Source organism: Arachis stenosperma, chromosome 1 (assembly GCF_014773155.1).
Source record: "Arachis stenosperma cultivar V10309 chromosome 1, arast.V10309.gnm1.PFL2, whole genome shotgun sequence".
Taxonomy (NCBI): domain Eukaryota; kingdom Viridiplantae; phylum Streptophyta; class Magnoliopsida; order Fabales; family Fabaceae; genus Arachis; species Arachis stenosperma.
In genome coordinates this window covers 126,891,231-126,910,391 of record NC_080377.1, presented here as the reverse complement: position 1 = coordinate 126,910,391, position 19,161 = coordinate 126,891,231, and the positions used below count along the sequence as shown (strand labels likewise).

At 36.1% G+C, this 19,161-nt stretch overlaps 3 protein-coding genes across 8 annotated transcripts; 1 reads left to right on the top strand and 2 right to left on the bottom strand.

The window, feature by feature from the left end:
- Positions 1-80: 80 nt before the first annotated feature.
- LOC130944245 (glucan endo-1,3-beta-glucosidase 5-like) lies at positions 81-2,288 on the top strand. The gene is made up of 2 exons (XM_057872474.1): positions 81-618; positions 986-2,288. The coding sequence occupies exons 1-2, from the start codon at positions 284-286 to the stop codon at positions 2,094-2,096; spliced, it is 1,446 nt and encodes a 481-aa protein (XP_057728457.1). The 5' UTR covers positions 81-283; the 3' UTR covers positions 2,097-2,288.
- A 410-nt stretch (positions 2,289-2,698) lies between these two features.
- Positions 2,699-8,760, bottom strand: LOC130971754 (calcineurin B-like protein 3). 3 transcript variants are annotated; one of them, XM_057897130.1, is made up of 9 exons: positions 8,388-8,760; positions 6,877-7,031; positions 6,193-6,275; positions 6,001-6,060; positions 5,475-5,583; positions 5,075-5,127; positions 4,169-4,249; positions 3,536-3,648; positions 2,699-3,416 (listed from the first exon to the last, which is right to left on the bottom strand). In XM_057897130.1, exons 2-9 carry the CDS (start codon positions 6,998-7,000, stop codon positions 3,359-3,361), a joined length of 681 nt encoding a protein of 226 aa, XP_057753113.1. In that variant the 5' UTR covers positions 7,001-7,031; positions 8,388-8,760; the 3' UTR covers positions 2,699-3,358. The 3 variants fall into 3 exon arrangements, with proteins under 3 accessions (XP_057753113.1, XP_057753114.1, XP_057753115.1); XM_057897131.1 differs by lacking the exon at positions 8,388-8,760 and adding an exon at positions 8,198-8,373; XM_057897132.1 differs by lacking the exon at positions 8,388-8,760 and adding an exon at positions 8,006-8,169.
- A 3,565-nt stretch (positions 8,761-12,325) lies between these two features.
- LOC130974368 (BTB/POZ domain-containing protein At5g47800-like) lies at positions 12,326-18,458 on the bottom strand. Of its 4 annotated transcripts, none has more exons than XM_057899261.1 (7): positions 17,831-18,458; positions 15,740-15,955; positions 15,109-15,218; positions 14,961-15,030; positions 14,461-14,865; positions 13,644-14,384; positions 12,326-13,219 (listed from the first exon to the last, which is right to left on the bottom strand). In XM_057899261.1, the coding sequence occupies exons 3-7, from the start codon at positions 15,165-15,167 to the stop codon at positions 12,653-12,655; spliced, it is 1,842 nt and encodes a 613-aa protein (XP_057755244.1). In that variant the 5' UTR covers positions 15,168-15,218; positions 15,740-15,955; positions 17,831-18,458; the 3' UTR covers positions 12,326-12,652. The 4 variants fall into 4 exon arrangements, with proteins under 4 accessions (XP_057755244.1, XP_057755302.1, XP_057755404.1 ...); XM_057899319.1 differs by lacking the exon at positions 17,831-18,458 and adding an exon at positions 16,381-16,533; XM_057899368.1 differs by having other exon boundaries at positions 12,327-13,219; positions 14,461-14,859; positions 17,831-18,455.
- Between the last annotated feature and the right edge of the window lie 703 nt (positions 18,459-19,161).

Sequence of the window (19,161 nt, the reverse complement as noted above, 5' to 3'; positions counted from 1 at the left end):
TACAAATGCGTATGGCAAGTTGACAACCCAAACCACAAAAGTTGTTCATGACAACTGATAATAACCCCGGTCACCAGTTCAAAAAAAAACAGATTCCAAATGTGTGAAAACAACATTTATTTTTCTGAGACGCAAGTAATATGAACCATTACTATTAACGCCGACATTTAAAAAAAAGGAGGTAACATAAGCAGGGCAGTGTGGTAATTGCCTGCATAGCAGTTACTAAAGTATACGAGGCAGTTACAACTTACAAGAGTGTGATTGTGAGTGGAAGCTAAAAATGTTGGTGGTGGTGGTGGTGGTGGTATTAGCGTTGCGTGGTGCTTGTGGTGCGGTGGCAGAGATGGGAATAGGGGTGAACTGGGGGACGGTGTCGTTCCGGAAGCTAAAGCCGACGACGGTGGTTGATCTGCTGAAGGATAATAAGATTGGGAAGGTGAAGTTGTTCGAGGCAGAGGAGGAGGTGTTGAAGGCACTGATGGGGAGTGGGATTGAGATCATGCTTGGCATCCCTAACGAGCATCTCTCTCTCTTGAGCTCATCTCCTTCAGCTGCAGACATGTGGATTCAGAAGAATGTTTCTGCTTATATGTCCAAGCATGGCGCTCTTATCAGGTAACATAACTTTCCATATTCATTACATGCTTCTTTAAGCTTTATTGCTTCTGTCACCAAACACAAGCTGATTCTACTGCACCACCATCTTCAATTATTTACTTTCTAACAATCTGTATGCCTATTAGTTCATGAGTAATTTTAGCAAGATCCTTTTGCACTAGACTGTTTCTTGTTTTTTTCTTTCCCTTAAGCCACGGATAATCATTCAGTGAAACAATATTAGGGACCAAAATATTAAACCCACAACTATTGTTTAAACAGACGAGTGAGCTATCTCACTCGACCAACGCAAATTGATTATAGTTTATGGTATTTTATCAAGATGGATGTGAATCATGATTCCATCTTGGGCCTGTTAATGCAGGTATATTGCTGTTGGAAATGAGCCATTCCTGACGAGTTATAATGGTGAATTTCAGAATTTTGTGATTCCGGCAATACAGAATCTACAAGAGTCCTTAGTGAAAGCAAATCTAGCTGGCTCTGTAAAACTAGTTGTGCCATGCAATGCAGATGCCTATGAGTCCACAGTTCCATCCCAAGGTGCATTCAGGCCAGAACTGACCCAGATAATGACTCAGCTGGTTCAGTTCCTCAACTCAAATGGAGCCCCATTCATTGTTAATATCTATCCATTTCTCAGCCTCTATGACAATGGAGAGTTCCCTCAAGACTATGCATTCTTTGAGGGAACAACTCATCCTGTCATAGATGGCCCCAATGTTTACACCAATGCCTTTGATGGCAACTATGACACTTTGGTTGCAGCTCTCAGTAAACTTGGGTATGGCCAGATGCCTATTGTTATTGGAGAAATCGGATGGCCCTCCGATGGAGCCATGGGTGCGAATATCACTGCAGCAAGGGTCTTCAATCAAGGCCTAGTCAATCATGTCCTAAGCAACAAAGGGACACCGTTGAGGCCGAATTCACCGCCTATGGATATTTATATCTTTAGCCTGCTGGATGAAGGAGCAAAGAGCATACTTCCAGGAAGCTTTGAGAGACACTGGGGGATATTCTCTTTTGATGGAAAAGCTAAATATCCATTGAACCTTGGCCTTGGAAACAAGGAGTTGAAGAATGCAAAGAATGTTGAGTACCTACCTTCAAGATGGTGTGTGGCAAGCGCTTCCAGTGATATGAATAATGTGGCAAACCATGTGAGAATGGCATGCAGTGTTGCAGACTGCACTACTCTAAACTATGGAGGTTCTTGTAATGGAATTGGAGAAAAGGGTAACATTTCATACGCCTTTAATAGTTACTATCAGCTGCAAATGCAAGATGCAAGAAGCTGCAATTTTGATGGTCTTGGTGTGGTTACTTCTAGAGACCCTTCAGTTGGGGCTTGTCGTTTTATTTTGGGAGTTAAGGATAAAGATTCTGATTCATCTGCTTCTCAGATAACAACAACATATAAATATCATCTCTGCATTCTGCTGATAATTTTAATTATCCAATGGATTTTTTAAGTCTCAGTGTGGGAATTTATCAATTTAGAGGTTTCATGAGCAGGTTTTTGATGGATGATGGATCTAGAAGTAAAAGTAGAATAGCTGATGTAGTTTGTGTAAGCAATTAGAAACATACCAAACAGCATTATTGATCTGCAGCTCACCATTTATGATTCACTCAATGTATATCATACAAGAGATGGAACAAACACTGACTTTTACAATATTAAACGATTCATCATTGATGCTTGTTCTAGTGGCTTTTGTTTCATGATTGAAAAGAACAAATCACACTAATAGTTTTATTATTGTTCAACTTGGTTGGAAGGGTGGAGCCTCTGATTTTTCTCAAAAAATTTCTTGGAAGCCAAATGTTATATTGCAGACTTTGCAGTATGAAGATACTAATGTATGTTTTGTTTTAACGTGTCTGAACTTTCTCATGATTCACAAGATCCACAAAGGTACTAACATTCCAGCATGTACTTAGATGCCAATGCCATGGAACAGCACCAAAACCAATTCTCTCTTTCTAGTGTCTATGTAGCATTTACCGTTACGCGTTAAATTAATCTAATACTGTTAATGAAGTTGTAGACATGAATAAAAGACACTTCTGACAACCAGTGATTTTAGGCACTCAGTTTTTTGTTTGAATTAATTTCTCAAACCCATATCCATTCAAAAATTATAATTACAATAAAACATACATCGTTGACTCTGATAATTTATCGCCAACCTTGAAGAAAAATAATGGCAAAAAGCGAAAGAAAAGTGATAGAAGGAACAATTTTTTCTGTTTTTAAAATCTTCAGGGACGGGTGGAAGGCATGGTTGGTTTTGGCTATGAGAATTAACATGCCATGTAATGTAATCTCAATCAAGTGTGTACTGTGAAGCAGCTCTTAACGATGGGCATGTTGCATGTTGCATGTTGCATGTCCATATGCGTCTGTTTAAACACATCTTCATAGTCTTCTGGAGCCTTTGCACACCACTTAATGGCAACATATTTCTCACCAAAATTCCAAGGTGCTGCTTAAACACCTTAATGTTCTATTCTGTTCCCCTTTTATTCTCAATTGAAACAAATAATTAAGCAAACCCATTTGTTCAATCTAAGGTTCTTTCTTTCTACTCATAATGGAAATATAAACAACCTCCAAATCAATCCATACGCTTCCAAATAATCCTTCAGAGCACCCAATCATTCACAAGAAAAAATCGAAGCAAAGCCATTCCAAGTCAACCCCACTGATACTGCCATGGATATAGTTGCCTCAAGTGTCATCGACTTGAGAGTGAAACACAAAACTGGGAAATGTGGTGGTGATGTCTCTGCAAGGAAACAATTTAAGTGAGATGTTAGAATCCAGAGTTTAATAAAAAGCATACTTAGATCGATCTCTTTCAATTGAATTTCAAGATTTCAATATCAATGTACTGAAGCGACTCACTTAAGGTACTGAAGAGTCATATTTTTCAGAAGAGATGGATGCCGCAATACAAGGTTTCGCCATTCTTCCTTGTCAATCTTCCCATCATGTTTTGTGTCAGCTTCCTCGAATGTCTAAATGGTTTAAAAACTGTCAGTGACAGATAAAGAGACACAATTGTGATAGCAAACGAGTTATGGTTTATGCCATTGCTATCAACAATCATGAAACTAAGAGTTCAATAATAATAAGACTAAAGAAGCTTCGCTTTGTTTACTTTAAAGAGAAATTTAGTAGAGAATCTTAGAGTAAAAACACGAAAATACAGAACAAAGAATACATAACTGCCCCCCGTAGTGACTAATTTATGAGAAATAATTGAAGAATAAACATGCATCTGTCTAAAGAACATACACTTCTAAATTAAAAAAAAAAAAATTGAAGACTCCACAGGGTTAGCTGCCAGATTTTTAAAAATCAATCACAAACAGGAAAAACTAGATTGCTAATTTCCAGAGTAGGCATGCATTACATATAACATACACACTTGATGACTGATGAGTGTAAATTTAATGAGTGAGAAAATTAGTTCCAGACATCAAGAAAAGCCAAATAAAATGCCAAAAACAAAGTTTTATCAGATAACTGAAGCACCTTGTCAATGATACTTTCGATCACATCATCCGAGAGATTCATACCAGATTCAGCAAGAGTGGCCACCACCATTTGTTTTACCTATACATAAAAGAAAATGATCATCAATACATATCAAGTACAGGCACAGCCAATAACAAAAAACATTTTAGATCAGACATATTATAGAGAACAAAAGAAAATAACACAAATTATGGTACTGAGATTCTAACACATCATACTAAACTCATTTACAATTAAATTTTAAGCATAAACTTGAGTTTTTAAGAGGTAAAAGTCAAGAAGAAAAGTAATATATAGTTCTAAAGGACCGATAATTTACAGTGCTAAAGCGCAAGACAAAATAACCTATACGCAGGTATGATAAACAAATAATTTAGCCATGACCTTGGGCTTCAGTTTTTATGCTAAACATATTAAACCTGCCTTTTAGTGAGTGCCTTGCAATGGACTACCAACTCATATACGTTGTTCACAGTTCTTATCAATAATCACTGAGCTCAGGTTGTCAACGCAGAACAGGTTATGTTCTATAAATCAACTTGGCAAAAAACAATACAGTTTTTGGATTCGTGAACAGGTAATAATCTATATTCCAACTTTTGACATCTCCGATTCAAAGCCAGACAGTAGGCCATGAGGCAACAGGGCTCAATCTACCTTTAAGAAACTCATGAGATATTCCTGATTTTCAATCAAGGGCCTTGTATATTTCCACCAAAAGAGAATAGAAAATACACTGCCAATGGGCTTCAGAAAAACAAATTGTGCAAGGTATACATTCAGTTGCGAACACAATTTTTTCCTACATTATTTGTCAAGTAACCTAAACAGAATACAAAATAGTGTATAGAACAGCAGACAAAACTTCTTCATTTAATTAGATTATAAGGAAAAATAAATTACCTCTTGTCTCTCAATAAATCCTTGCTGTTTGAGATCATACAATTGAAATGAAACTGCAAAGGAGTAAAGTTGGAAATCCCCAACAAGCACATGGATTACTAACAAATAGAAAGTGCAGTAAGATAAATGAATAGACTACCGAAAACAAAAAAAAAAGATCCCCTAAAGTGAGAAACTTTATGAAGTAAAAGTGAGGCACTAATTCATAACTCCCATGATGTGTGCATCTCACTACCTTGATTTAAGGGTGACTAACCTCCTCACTTTAGAGAAGCCTGACATGCTAAAAACAATAGATATGATCTACCTCCCCATCCAATAAATACCCACACCTTTCTAAACCCAAATAAAATTGTTCACAAGAATATAAGTCTAGTCTTGTTAGAATTGGTCATCTCACACTCAATTTTATCATCAATTGGAGCATTGGGATGAAAGACAGAGAGAGCACGTGCAAACTCGTCAAAATCAAGTATCCCATTGTGCTTGGTGTCAAACAAGTCAAACACCTACAGAATTCAGAAAATGCAAGATCATGAATAGAAAACAAATACTTTTCTGAGATTAATATTATAATGTATACACTATGTGGGATCATAAGCATTATCCAAGAAGAGAAGTCTAATCCAGCTAATAAAGGGGGTAAAAAAAAAGGTGGCCTATTATAACCACACATAATAACAAGGTGGAATAAGTCCAACAGGCTAATCTACATAGAATGGTAACTGAAGATAAACTTTTACATTTTTTCTTCAGAAATTGCAACTCTTATCCACAGCTAAATTATAAGAGTTAGAATTTCCCAATAAATACACAAATAAATAAATTCAAAATTCTTTTGTTATATGCTTATTTATTGTTTCTTACTCTCAGACAATAGATTAAAAGAAGTTGTACATAAAATTATAAGATAAAGCTCTACAAACCCTATCTGCAAACAAGCTCTCCTTCTTGTTTGTCTTAAATAGTGCCAACTGAAATTCTTCCTGCCATATAAAATAAGAAAACCATCAAGTACAAATACCATGCTGAAAGAAAGAAATCATCCTGAAATGTACAAATACAGATACCATAACACAAATGAGAGAAAGACAGGACAGGACACTGTCATAATTCACCTTATTAATTAATCCATCATCAATCACCGCACTGCTAATCTTCTTGAACAGTTCATAAAGTGCTTCTATCTCACTTACACTAACTGCATCGGTAATCAAACTGATAAATAACCACTTCATTTTAAGCTTTTGATAAACAAAGAAAAATGAGAAATAGAAAAGAGAATTGTTTCAGGATTTGAACAAGTTCCTTTAAACAATAGAATCCAGTTGTACAAATACTCGTAGATAGCAGCTTAATTTTCAGACATTCATAAATCACTGGAAATATCTACACAGTGCCAAGATCATTGTCATGATTTCCAGATAACAACAATATATTTGCTTACAGTAACTTAAAAGATCTGTCCATTGGCGTATCGACAGGTAAGTGTCATAAGGCACCCCTAAGCTCAGTACTTCGGCGTAATTATCAGTGAATTAAACAGTAATCAATAAATAATTCTATAAGATCTGCAAGTACAATATGCAAGAAATCTTGCCTATGTGCCTGTGCGAGACCCAAGAAGCAAAGATAAGCATGGTAGGACCATAATTAGATGCAACCAGGATCGATAGTTTGTTATAAATGTCAACTCACAACTGCTAACATACAGTTTAATTTACAATGTGATACATGATTAATCATCCCTTGAAAAGCTTCTCACAACATAAGATGGAAAGAAATAGGCAATAATAACATACACACTGTCTCTCTTGCAAGAACTTCTGGATTTTCTAAGCCTCTGGGTTGCTTTGATGAATCAGAATCACAACAATTTACCAGACCAGCACACAAATGCTTTAATCCGTCTAGGCACTGCACCATGATATTTCCCGGATGTCAAAACTCCCCATACCTGAAATCCAGAAAATTCAATGGTGAGTATGGTGAATTGCATATGGTCACCTACACTTTCAAGCAGATGAGAGAGGACTGCATAGCAGATAAGTCAAGCCTAAACTATCCATTATTTGACACATTGTTTGACGGGTATACCACAAGCAATATTCAAATTCAAGCTGCTGTGGAAAAGGAAAACAAAAGAAATGTTTTCAATTCGTGATTTAAATCTGACAACATTTAAGAACACAATTACAATTCTCATTCCCCTTCAGAAGCCTCATTGTTGCCACTTAGACTCGAAGACAAGTGTCATAAAAATTAGAAAGTGTTATAGGATATACAGATATAATCGACAATTTCTTTATTTCCAAGAGTCCAAATCTCTAAGACTCTGAGTACAAACTAAACATATTGCAATAGAACAAAAACTTCTAGAATTTGCATAACTAGAAGTCTAGAACCATGCGTGAGCTCGAATGGTCCACCTCAATAACATCATTGTTCCATGCATTTGAGTATCATTATAAGAAGCCAAAACACTTCAGCTATGCCATTAATTTAACATGCACAGATACAGTAGTCTTCCGATCAAAAGCAGGAGGTAAATATAAAATTCCATTTAGCATTAAATTGATTTGTATATGAATCCATCGTGCATGCTTAATATTTCAATACAGTATGAATTCGGAAAAAGGTTTCCACCTTCTAAGAGAATATAGCTTAAAAGTCAACTCTCTGTCATTACTAGAGAATTTAATAATTCATGTATTCAGACACACCAAAACAGATTCACTCAATTAGCCTATTTTACTCAAACAAATATTCTACATCCTTAACCATAGAAAGCTGAAACATGATCTCAAAGAGAATCTCCATGAATTCAATCCCCAATCAAATAGGCTGCCAAACCAATTTTGAGGCAATCAGGTTAAAGAAGTCTTATCAACGTGATTGCACCTAAGACCCGGTAATAAAAAATCAAATTACCAATTGCAGAGCATAAAATTCAGACATAAGCACACAGTTACACGAAAAGGATGAGATGTTTAGCTGGATATGCATCAATCAAGGCAAAAACACAATAACAATGTAAACTAGACGTAGGCCTTAGTTGAAAATCCATTGCAGATTCCGAATCCAGAGCCATAAAGGATTAAAATGTAGGGAGTAGATACGGACCGTGCAACGATGAACAGAGACATAATCATTGGTTATTGATTGATTGAAACACATAAAAAAGAAAGAAAGATAAAAAAACTAGGGCTTTTGAAATTGGATCTACAAGTTGAATACTTCAGAGAATTAAAAACAAAAAAGCAACAAGAAATAATTGAGATAAGAACTGTAGAGATAAAGAAGTGGGGTTTACCTATCAGAAAAAGCAGAGAGAGAAGGAAAGCGAGAGGTTGTTGAAGTCAATATTCTCGGACATGTTTGTCTGCCTCTGTAAATTGCAATTTAGGGACAAATTGAAAAGCATCAAGCTTCTTTATTCTTTTTTATTTATATATGGGTTTAGTTATGATTATGATTAGGGAGAGTATTCATTAATCTTTTCATAAGGAGGTGACTGGTGAATAATTGCAAAATTTTGAACGTTGGCTCGAATCTACCGAAAGATGCGAATGAAGAATGAAGAATGAGAGAAGTGGGCTTTGGCAAATTAGAAAGGAAGAACCATTTTTCGGAGAGGAGAGATCAAAATTTTGAGGAGAACCCAATTTTTGGGTTTTGGCTCACCTAGCTGCACACGTGGCTCTTGACTGGTGGTTTTGGTTTTCAATTTTTCATGCTTTGCTCAGTTCCACGCAAAACATTTATTGGATGATTGGATATTTGGATCAGTCTTTTTGGTCTCACAAGAATAGCTATAAAATGGTTTGTAACTTTCTCTATTTTAACATGTTCTATTAAATTATTTAATACAAAAACAAAAAAATTATTTAATACATAATTATATTATGTGTGCACTAAAATTAATTATTAAAATCAGTTATTATTATAAAATACATATTAGAATATAAAAACACATTAAAAATAAATTAAATTATATATATTTATTTATACACAAATATATTGATAATTAATTTCAATGTATAAATAATATTTTTATTAATATAATATATATTTATGTTTTAATTATTAATTTTTTATGTAAAAACATTTTTACATGTGTAAAAATTATCTTTGAAACAAATAATTTAAAAATATATGTAATTTAATTTTAAAATTTAAAAGAGAAATATTACAGAATTAGTATTTTTAGTAAAAAAATAAAAAAATTAATTAATCTTAATTCAAATATAAAATAATAAAAATATTGGCTTTAAATAAATATGATTTACAATTTTAATAATCATATAGTTCACATTTAAATTATCTCATTTAATTCGATTAACTTATGAGCTAATTTTAATTTATTGAATATTTTTTATATAATTTTTTTCATTTTTTCTTTTTGGATTCAAGCCCAACCAAACCTTATTTGAACAAGTTAAATATAGGATTTTTTTCCGTTATAAATTATTAAAAATAATTATTTTCACGGAACACAGTTTTGATCTTTATTTACAGGAATACACTTTTTTTTGGTAATTAGGGCAAATTCATCGTACACCCGCGCGAACTCCATATTTTTTACGAAGTTCGTCGTATCCCCGGCGAACTCTATAACTCTATAATATATATAGAGTTTGTCGCACCCCCGACGAACTCGATGCGAAGTTTTCCCTCTAAATGGCCCTAACACAACGAAGTTGAGCACCAAACTTTGTTCTCGACAAACTTTTTAGTTGTTGATTATCTCAAATTTTTACAATGGCAAGAAATCCACTGTTATCCATTCATTATGATGGAGAAATGGTGTATGATGAGGAATGTTCTATCGTTTTTAGATCGAACCAACCTATATTTACCCATCTGACAACAGAAATCAATTGTTTAGAGCTGTTAAAGAATCTGGTATTACTCTCTGTGGGAATGCAAGAGACAAAGAAGGTGAAGAAAATCTACTACAAATATCCAACCGAAATAGATGGTACTTTAATTTATAAAAGGTATGTCACAACTGTGTTGTTCTGCTGGTGGTATATTTATGTGAACATGCTTGTGATAAAAACGTTATGGTATTTTTAATCAGGTATCGTCTGCGCGACGACAAGGACGTACGTCTTATATGGTTTTGGCACAACCGCTGGGCAAATATTCATCTGTTGGAGTTAGCTGTGTTCCTCGTTGATTTGGGTGGCCGATGATCGTCTGCGGATACTGTCGACGATAGTCCGTTGAGTGGGCCTGTTAGATGAAATAGGCGGACAATGGTAGATCTGAATATGGCTCTTGAAGGTAATCAAGAAGGGTTTAATGTTGAAGAGGACAATGCTGAGTTGGATGACGGCGATGAAAGTCACGATGGTTCCGCTGTTAGGGATCCGATGATGGATCAGTATAGAGTTAATCCCAATGATGGAGACGATGTTGAAGAAGAACCTGCCGAAATTCCAAATGATGGTGACGATGAAGAAGAGATGAACTATTATGGTGACACACAAATTGCCCTAACACAGCCCGCTATTTCTCAACCGTATGATTACCCGGACCACTTCTCTAAGTTGAGTCTCGAGACAATGACGTCCGATTGGTCCTTTACCCAATGGCGTCCTGCTCCAGCTCTCCACTGACAGTGTTCAGGAACCACAACAGTTTGATAGTTCACTTCGTCTATGACTGTCTGTCCTCCACCCTAGATACAACATCCAGTAACTGCTGACAAAAGTCCTCAATGGTCCATCCCTAGTGGTGCTGCTCCCAACTACCTATGCACCCGCTCACAGGATCACCATCGATCCTGTGTCCCAGCTGATACGCCACGTCCTGCAACGTGATGGTCATCTCCCCGCATGTTAGATGAAAGGTGTGGGGCTCAGGCCTCCACCTTTCTAACAATATCGAGGCAAGTGGCCAGTTATGCTCGAACTCAACCATGTAGGCCACATACTCAAACCCGACTCGTCTGAGATATGGCCTAATCGCCTCCAGTGGCCTCATCATCAAATTTCGCCTAGTACGCAAGATCCGAGGCGCCTACCAAACGGAAGGATAAAATTAAAAACAAAACAAAAAAATAGCGTCAACTCTAAATAGCACAAGTTCACTGTTTCATAATTAAAGAGAGATAAACGACAAGGATATCATCATACCACTCGATCAAGTCTGTCAGCAATGTGCTCAACCTGATTTAATTTGTATAGGGTCCCCTCATATCCTAATAACTGCTACTCCATCTAACCACAACGAATTTAAACAAAATAACATGTACTTATCAGCATTTGTTTCACATTAGCGGGATTTATAAACAAACGTATTTGATAACTACTACTTATCTACCTCACTTTCAGTAAAACCCTAGGCAACTGTACCCTATTACCCACTTAACCCCACATTCTAACTTAATTTTATTAAGATTTGACTAACAACTTAAACCAATTTTTCTTACTAAATTAATTAAGAAATAGACTAACAACTTATACTAATTCACATGTTAAAAACAATCAACAACCACCGAATAACATGAAATAAGTAAACAGTAACTCTAACTATAACTAGCGTGCAACCACTAACTAAGAAATAATAGATAACTCTAACTAATCTAAGAAAAATTACTCAAACTAACATTTTAATTACTAACCTCAAATCTCTTGAACGCCAGAATACAGAAAGTTCTAATAGAATACAAATATTGGGAGAAGATTTGAAAAGAAAAGGACAAGGGACAATGGTCCCACTTCCAATTTATAATGCGACGAACTTTACAAAGAGTAGCCGAGGGTGCGGCGAACTCTATATAGAGTTCGCTGGGGATAGGGCGAACTTGTCCTAATTACAAAAAAGAAAACGTGCATTCCTGTAAATAAAGATCAAATTTGTGTTCTGTGAAAATAATTATTTTTAATAATTTATAACGAAAAAAAATTCGTTAAATATAAGTTTAAATATGCTAAAAGTTTCAATTGTATGTAATAATTTATTAGCTAACTATAAATCTTTAAATGAAAGTCAAATTTATGATAAATTAGTTGTTCTATGGACTGGTCGTGAAAAATCAGAAAGAAAATATCGAATTTGAATTTTAGGTATGAAAAAGTTGATATCAAAACAATAAGACCATTACAAAATCATAAATATTCAAATAAAATTTTAAAAAAAATCCTATGAAATATAATTTGTTTGGCTATCGGGATTCATAAGTTTGAACACCCTAAAGAGGTACCCAGCATGATCCCCGGATAAATATGAAATAAATTATGATTTTGATTTCCTTTCTTCTCTTTGCAAAATAATGTGATGGGAAGTGCATCAGCGGTCAGCCTTTGACAATTTGTAGAATTAATCACCACTAGTTCACTACAGTCTAACACTAGATCCTGATGATCATAGATAAGGGAAACAAGAGATGATAGTACCAAAAGGATTTATACACTGCTTACATTTTTATGATTTTATGAACCCTTAAAAAAAGAAACAAATAAGAATTGGAAGGTTACAAATTGCTCACTTAATTAGGAGGAGGCTATGATGAATTCTTTTATTTTTATTTTTTTTAATTTTCAAAGATCACTAACATCAAATAATCATCTACCTACCCTTTTCACGTCCATGTTCTGATTTACTTCTTGCTCTCTGTATGATCTTCTTAGGATCCAACTCCAACTTGCAGCTCGAAACACTTTCCTCTCTGATGTGTCCCCTCACCTTCTCCCTCTCTGACCCTGTTTCTTCAATGTCTCCTTTTATAACCATCTTTCTCTCCAAGTCCAATGGCAACTTACCATCTAATCTCTTACTACTCAAGTGGTGAAGAGTCTTCTTTTCTCTGCTTTCAGGAGGAAGAGAGGCTCTTGTTGTGGCTTCTTCCACGTTGAGTTCTTCTTTATCCAAGGCCAATGACTGCTTGCTTTGTGCATCTCTTGGTCTATGCTTGGCTCCAAGAAGTACCTCATGCGGTTTTGGTAGTTTGTTAGTGGTTATTTCCCCCTTGTTGGTGGAGCCTTTCTCTTGCTCGAAGTAGAGCAGCTGCACCACTGTTCTCAATGGCAGAAGCTCGTTCTTCACAGCATGGGCACGTGCTTCCGGGGACAGTCTTTGGCAGTCTAGAATCCCACACAGTCTCTTCTTGTCTGTCTTGTTCAGATCAGGGTGCACCTGTTCATGCGTTCAACCCATAAGTGGTAACTCTTAACACTCAAAGCTTCAAAACCTTTTCCTATATTTAGAAAAATAGCAATAGCGACGATTGAATTCTAGGATTAGTTACAAGGAATGCGATACGTTCTAGTACGAGAACTGATACGCAGTACGCATATGCCACATTTAAAATATTTTACATGGAAAATATACTTACGACATTCCAGTACGCAAATAAATTGTGAATTGGTATGCAGTATATCACCTATTGGTGAACTACGATTCTAGATTGCTTAGTCATAGAAATTTCAATATTCATAGTTCTAAAACTTGTGAAATGTTATCTGTTCGATGAGTAAAAATTTTGACATCCGAGCAAGAAAGTTTAAAAGGTCTAAACAAATTGTCCAAGTAAGATGCTGGTGTGTTTGCAATACTTCACCTTAAGATAGATGTTAACTGCCTGGTAGAGATCATCGTGCTCTACTCGGGCAATGCCGGGCACAGTTTCAGCAAGAGACACAAACTTCGACACCAGCATGTTCTCATCCCTTGCAACCACTTGAAGATATGAATCAATGAGCTTTCCAACATTTCTGATAGATCTCAAAAAGTAGTTGCTATCCACGGCACCTGGGGACATTCTTTTCCAAAGCTTCAAGAAAGTTTCCAACACTGCTAAAACTAACTCTATGTCATAATAATTCTGATCCGAAGAAGATTTTGAGGGATAAAGCAGGTCGCTGACTGTTGCCTCCTCAAACTGAAGGCTTGCTCTTCTTATTAGCTCTGTTTTTGTCACAGAGGAGACACCGAGCTGAATCGAAATGCTTAGTAGTCTAAACAAGAATCCAACTGAAACTGATCCTCTGTCTGCTGGAATCATGCTCACGATTGTTTCAAGAATTTTGCGGTTCTTTGCCTTAGATTCATCTGTCTGAGATGCTGAACTGCCTGAATATCTAAGCTTTGTGACACCTGGTAGCCACCTGCAGGCATAGACATGCAATGCTTCGCCAATAAGCTGTGGAGGGAGCACATAGGTTGATCTAACAGCCATAACTATACACCTGAAGAGATCTATGTCAAGATCAGAAATATCTTCTGTCCACCAATCCTTTGGGACAGAATGGTGTTGTTTCTTGTTGTAACCGGGCCTAGTGTAGGTGTAGGACCATTTCACCTGCATAAGATCGTCACTTCAAAAAAGTAATAATTAAAGACAATTGAGGCAGTTTTATGGATGTGTAGTTCTTGACCTGTTGTGGGGGTGTGAGGACTTTCTCTATGATTGAATCAATGCATTTTCTGACAATTCCAAGATTCTCAGACCACTCTGGTAAGGTAGCAGTTGTCTGAAGCGTGGCAATGGAATCCTTCCAACCTTCAAGAAGGCATGAATTGAAGAAAGCCTCAAGTTTTCCTACGAAGTTTCCCTTCTCAATGGAATCATTCATTCTGAGGAACTTGGCAGCACAGAGTGCGGATACAAAGTTATGGGCACTAATGTTGATTGAAATTCCATAGCAGAACTTGGCACAGAGTTCAAAAGCCTCTTCCCCTCCGGGTATATCATGGAGTTCAAGAGAGAAGCTCTCAGAATCACTTGAATCATAGCAAAGCCTTTGTAGAAGACCACATTTCGGAAGAAGCGGAAACTGCAGCTAAAAAGAGCACAATTATTGATGAACTAAATGTTGGTTTCATTTTGTTTTGTTTTGTTTCCACACACGCCACAACTCCATTCTAGTTTCAGTACCTTGTGTAGCAGATAAGTAATATCGTTGATTTGTATCACAAGGTCTGCAGGTATCTCAGATATCAGAGTCCTGCATTATCAGACTACATAATTAATTTATAAAAGGGTTGTACACAGAATTTTGATATAAAGAGTTGCAGGGAAATACCTGGTAGCTTGTTCAGTGAAGAAAGTGTCTGGTCTTGTCCCAAGTTTCATGAACTTCATTTTTATTTCTTGATTTAAAAATGTTCAAGAAAATAAACTCTGCTTCAAAGCCTGCAGAAATTCAGAATACGGTACATTGAATGATACTGCCATAGATCCATGAAGTCAAGGTTCTGGTACTCTGTAGTTAACTGGAGAAGGGAAAAAGAGAAAGTGTGTGTGTGTGTTTTTGTTTTTGGGGGGGGGGGGGGGGGGGGGCGTGTGTGTGTGTGTGTGTGTGTGTGTGAGAGAGAGAGAGAGAGAGAGAGAGAGTGCTTTAATGTAACCCTCTTAAAAGGGAAGCAAATTGGTTGATGAACATGCGAGGATGAATAATACATGATGATTCATGATCATGAAACGAGCAGAATAACATGGTAGCACCAACTTATTAAATTTCATCATATATTTTGAAGCAAAAGAGTGGATGTGGAAGACAAGGAGAAGGAAATCAGAAATCACAATGGCTGAAAGTAGAGGAGAGCGTGACATGATATCATGCTCCCATCATTCTGTCGGTTGTGTTTAAGAAAAAAAAATTCACCAGATAAAGTATTTCAAAAAAATGGAGAAACCTGCAACAAAGACTTCACCTCAAGTTTTCTATTTATTTGGCAAGGACTCTGTCACTGCCAACCTGATTGATTGATTTGTGTAGAAGCATGAAATGGAAGTCCTTCAGTTCACAGAAGATGGGGATAGATAAACAATAACTTCTGTATTTTGCTGAAGACATGCACTTCAAAAGGTTTTGTGAGTAGTTGCAGGTGAAGTTGATTAAAGGTTTTCTGTCTCCTGTGTGCCCATGCCTGACATATGCACCAACAAACTCAACAACGTGAGAGTTCCACCATGGTTGGCAGACAAACTTATGCTGCTCATAAATTATTATTGTTTTATCCTAAAATTTGAAAAGAAGAATTAGAAAAGAAAATGAGAGCCGATGATGGAAAAGTGCTAAATATTAATTTAGTTAAAACGTTGACCCTATAAAATAAGTTAATCTATTTTTGGTACTATATATTTCTTTTGGTGCATGATCCACAACCAATTTCATGAAAGCTTTTTTTGACAAAAAATAATAGAAAACTATAAATGCAGCTAATAGCATTAATTTTGCTAGTTGAATATTATGGGTATTGATTACTCATCTAACCCCACTCAAATTCATGATAATAGCAAAAGAAGAAAGCACCAACACCATGGCAGAAAATGCGTAGTGCATACATTTTACCTTGACTGATGGGTCTCTAGATGATAGGTGGTAAAGTAAAGAATGTTTATGTTGTGTGCAAGTTGGAATTAACTATTAGGTCAGCCAGCATAAATCAGTAGTGCTTTTATAGTGGCTCACAAGTTATATAAATCCAAAGCAAATATGTAGTGTACTAATACACAAAGCAATCTCTTCAGAAGATACTTCTTATTCCATATACACAAAAATACACGCCTTTGCTCAGAAAATGATATGGGAAATCCCTGAGAAAGTGATTCACAAGGCAAATGTTTTGATCATTTTCTTCAGAGGTTACATTGTGAAGTCACTTTCATTGTGTCTGTAAAAAACTTTGACATATAAACTAATTTAAAGACCTTTTTTCAGTTGAAACTCACAATAGGCCCGCAGTGGTCCACGCCTATGCTCTTCTCAATTATCTCACCCCCCATTAATTATACATTATAATAAGAAATCAAGAAAGATGGTGGCCAACTTTTTCACTTTTCTCCCTTTGTTTCTCCTTTTTCCTCTCAATTATATTCAATAATTACTGAAATAGCTCAGCATTACTTCACAAAAGCATCTTGCCATCCACGTTTTATCTGGGATTTGGTAATCTTTTAAATTAAATAATAAAATATACATATTATAGAGAAAATAAAGTACAGAAGAAGAATCAACCATTGTTCTTGAGATTGAGGAATATATGATAATAATGCTAACTAGGCCCTTCCCACTGTTCATGAGTTGAAATCTAACATGCAGTTTTTGGTTGCGTGTGCTTTTCACAGGCAAATGATGATGGTAAAGAAAAATAAAGTTTTTGTGGCACAGCACACTTATTGCTTTCAACTAGCAGATGAAAAACTGTCTCATATTTTTTCCTTCCAAATAAGATTGCACCCAAAGCTTCACCATGTCACCTTTTTGTTAGAGGCAATACAGAAATATTCCAATGCCATGAACATCATGAAAATTGACATAAGTATTATGATTAATGTCAGCTGGCTACTCTTTGGTCTGTGCTAAATTGCAACATGACATGTATATTTGATTCTTGGATTGCATTAAGGTATTTATATCCAATTATATGTGGATTTTGTCTTCTCTAACTGATAAGGTTCTCCAGCAGTTACCCTCCTCACCACAGCACCGCAAGGTTTTTATCATTTTCTTTTTGTCCCTATTCCTTTGGAACTTTCTTTAAGCAGAACCCAGAGTGTACGTGTTCCCTTTCCACAAGTTTTATTATCTTCTGCCAAAAGTGCACTTCATCTTTGTAAGAGAATGAAAAAGAAGCAACTTTTTTAAGCTCTTAACTGGATTAGGAGTTGAAAGTCAAAACCTAAAACTGAGTGCTTTAATTAAAATACTACACACTATACTATCAGTAGTAAAGCCTTCATCAAATTCAACCCCAGAGAAAAAGAGTGAATCAATAATACAAGAGAACATAAATAAATACCTGTCAACGTAATACTACTGATGCTTTATTGGTTGAGCCTTGGTAGAGAGCAGAAAATCCGGTCTTCAATAATTAAAAATGTGCAAGTAGCTTTGAATAGCAGTGTAAAATAAATTGAAGAAAATAGTATATAAAAGAGGCCCAGTATTATTCTGAGAAGTAGGTAGGCAGCAGCAACGTGCATGGAACATGTGAAGTTGATGAAGGAGAGATTTAGCTGTTTTATGCAAGTAATCCTCAGATAGAGAGAGAGTTGCAGTAACTTAGGAGGTGGTTCGGTTATAGATAGAGCCAACAGGTTAAGGTTAAGGGTGAGGGAGACAGTAACAGAAGAAAGAGAGAAGAGTAACACAATGTCTGTCTCCTAAGCAAAGATTAGTGTAAGGGCACATTCAAGAGAGAGAATAAGTGGTTTGTTACTTTGTTGGGATTAGTCAACACAGCAACGCAATTTATCAAACACCATATGTGCGATCTTTCAAATTCATGAATAGTAGCAGTACTAACTAAGTAGAATGGAATGGAATAGAAAGGTAACAAACAAAGAAACACACATACACACATTGATGAATAGAGTGCAAGGCTCATTGAGAATTGAGAGTGAGTCACTTAGCAAAGAGGAAGAGGTTGAAAATTGGTGGTGTATGATTGAACACACAAAAAGCATGCAAGTGGGTGGGGAAAAGTGTGTGTGTGTGAAATGTGCATCCCTAATGATGGTTCCCCCCACTACCATGACTAAGGACTAAGGATATTCCTCTTCCTTCTTCCTCCGCTGTGTGCATGTCGGCCACGTGTCACTCTCTCAGCCGTTTGATGGGATCAGTATGACTTGTCTCTGTTGGTTGTTTTGGAGGCCACACACAGACAACCTCTTTCTCCAACGTGTCCATCATTTTGCTTACTTCTTCATGCCTAATAAATAGAAAATAAAAATAAATATAATTTTGGTATTAGGTGGTTGTTGATTCAATTCAATCGTGTGAAGTGTGATGGGAATGGGTCCCATATGATCTTGTTTCAATGGCGTCATTCAGAAGGGAAGCTAACGCATCTATCTCACCAATCCCGCCTCACTCAATATATATGCTAACTTATTGGAATGAAACCTCAAGTTACATTAACCACCTAGCTACCTATCCTGTAGCTGTAGCAAAGGAATATATCATAACTTCATATGGTCCTACCTACGGAATCATTGCTCCCCATGATCAATATACATACACATATTTGTTTAATGTTCAGTGCAGAAATTTAATTGATGAATAAATAGCTAATTTAGTTTGGTCTGCTGTTTTATGTATGAAGTAATAACAATTTATTAGTTGGCC

Bases quoted from the DNA above. Each gene is read 5' to 3' on its own strand.
- LOC130944245 (XM_057872474.1), top strand. From the start codon at position 284: ATGTTGGTGGTGGTGGTGGTGGTGGTATTAGCGTTGCGTGGTGCTTGT. The intron at 619-985 runs GTAACATAACTT...CTGTTAATGCAG, and splicing joins AAGCATGGCGCTCTTATCAG to GTATATTGCTGTTGGAAATG.
- LOC130971754 (XM_057897130.1), bottom strand. From the start codon at position 7,000: ATGGTGCAGTGCCTAGACGGATTAAAGCATTTGTGTGCTGGTCTGGTA. The intron at 6,061-6,192 runs GTGAATTATGAC...TTTATATGGCAG, and splicing joins ATGATGGATTAATTAATAAG to GAAGAATTTCAGTTGGCACT. The intron at 3,417-3,535 runs GTGAGTCGCTTC...GTTTCCTTGCAG, and splicing joins ATGACTCTTCAGTACCTTAA to AGACATCACCACCACATTTC.
- LOC130974368 (XM_057899261.1), bottom strand. From the start codon at position 15,167: ATGAAGTTCATGAAACTTGGGACAAGACCAGACACTTTCTTCACTGAA. The intron at 15,031-15,108 runs GTATTTCCCTGC...CTGATAATGCAG, and splicing joins TTCACTGAACAAGCTACCAG to GACTCTGATATCTGAGATAC. The intron at 14,385-14,460 runs GTCAAGAACTAC...GATCTTATGCAG, and splicing joins TCCTCACACCCCCACAACAG to GTGAAATGGTCCTACACCTA.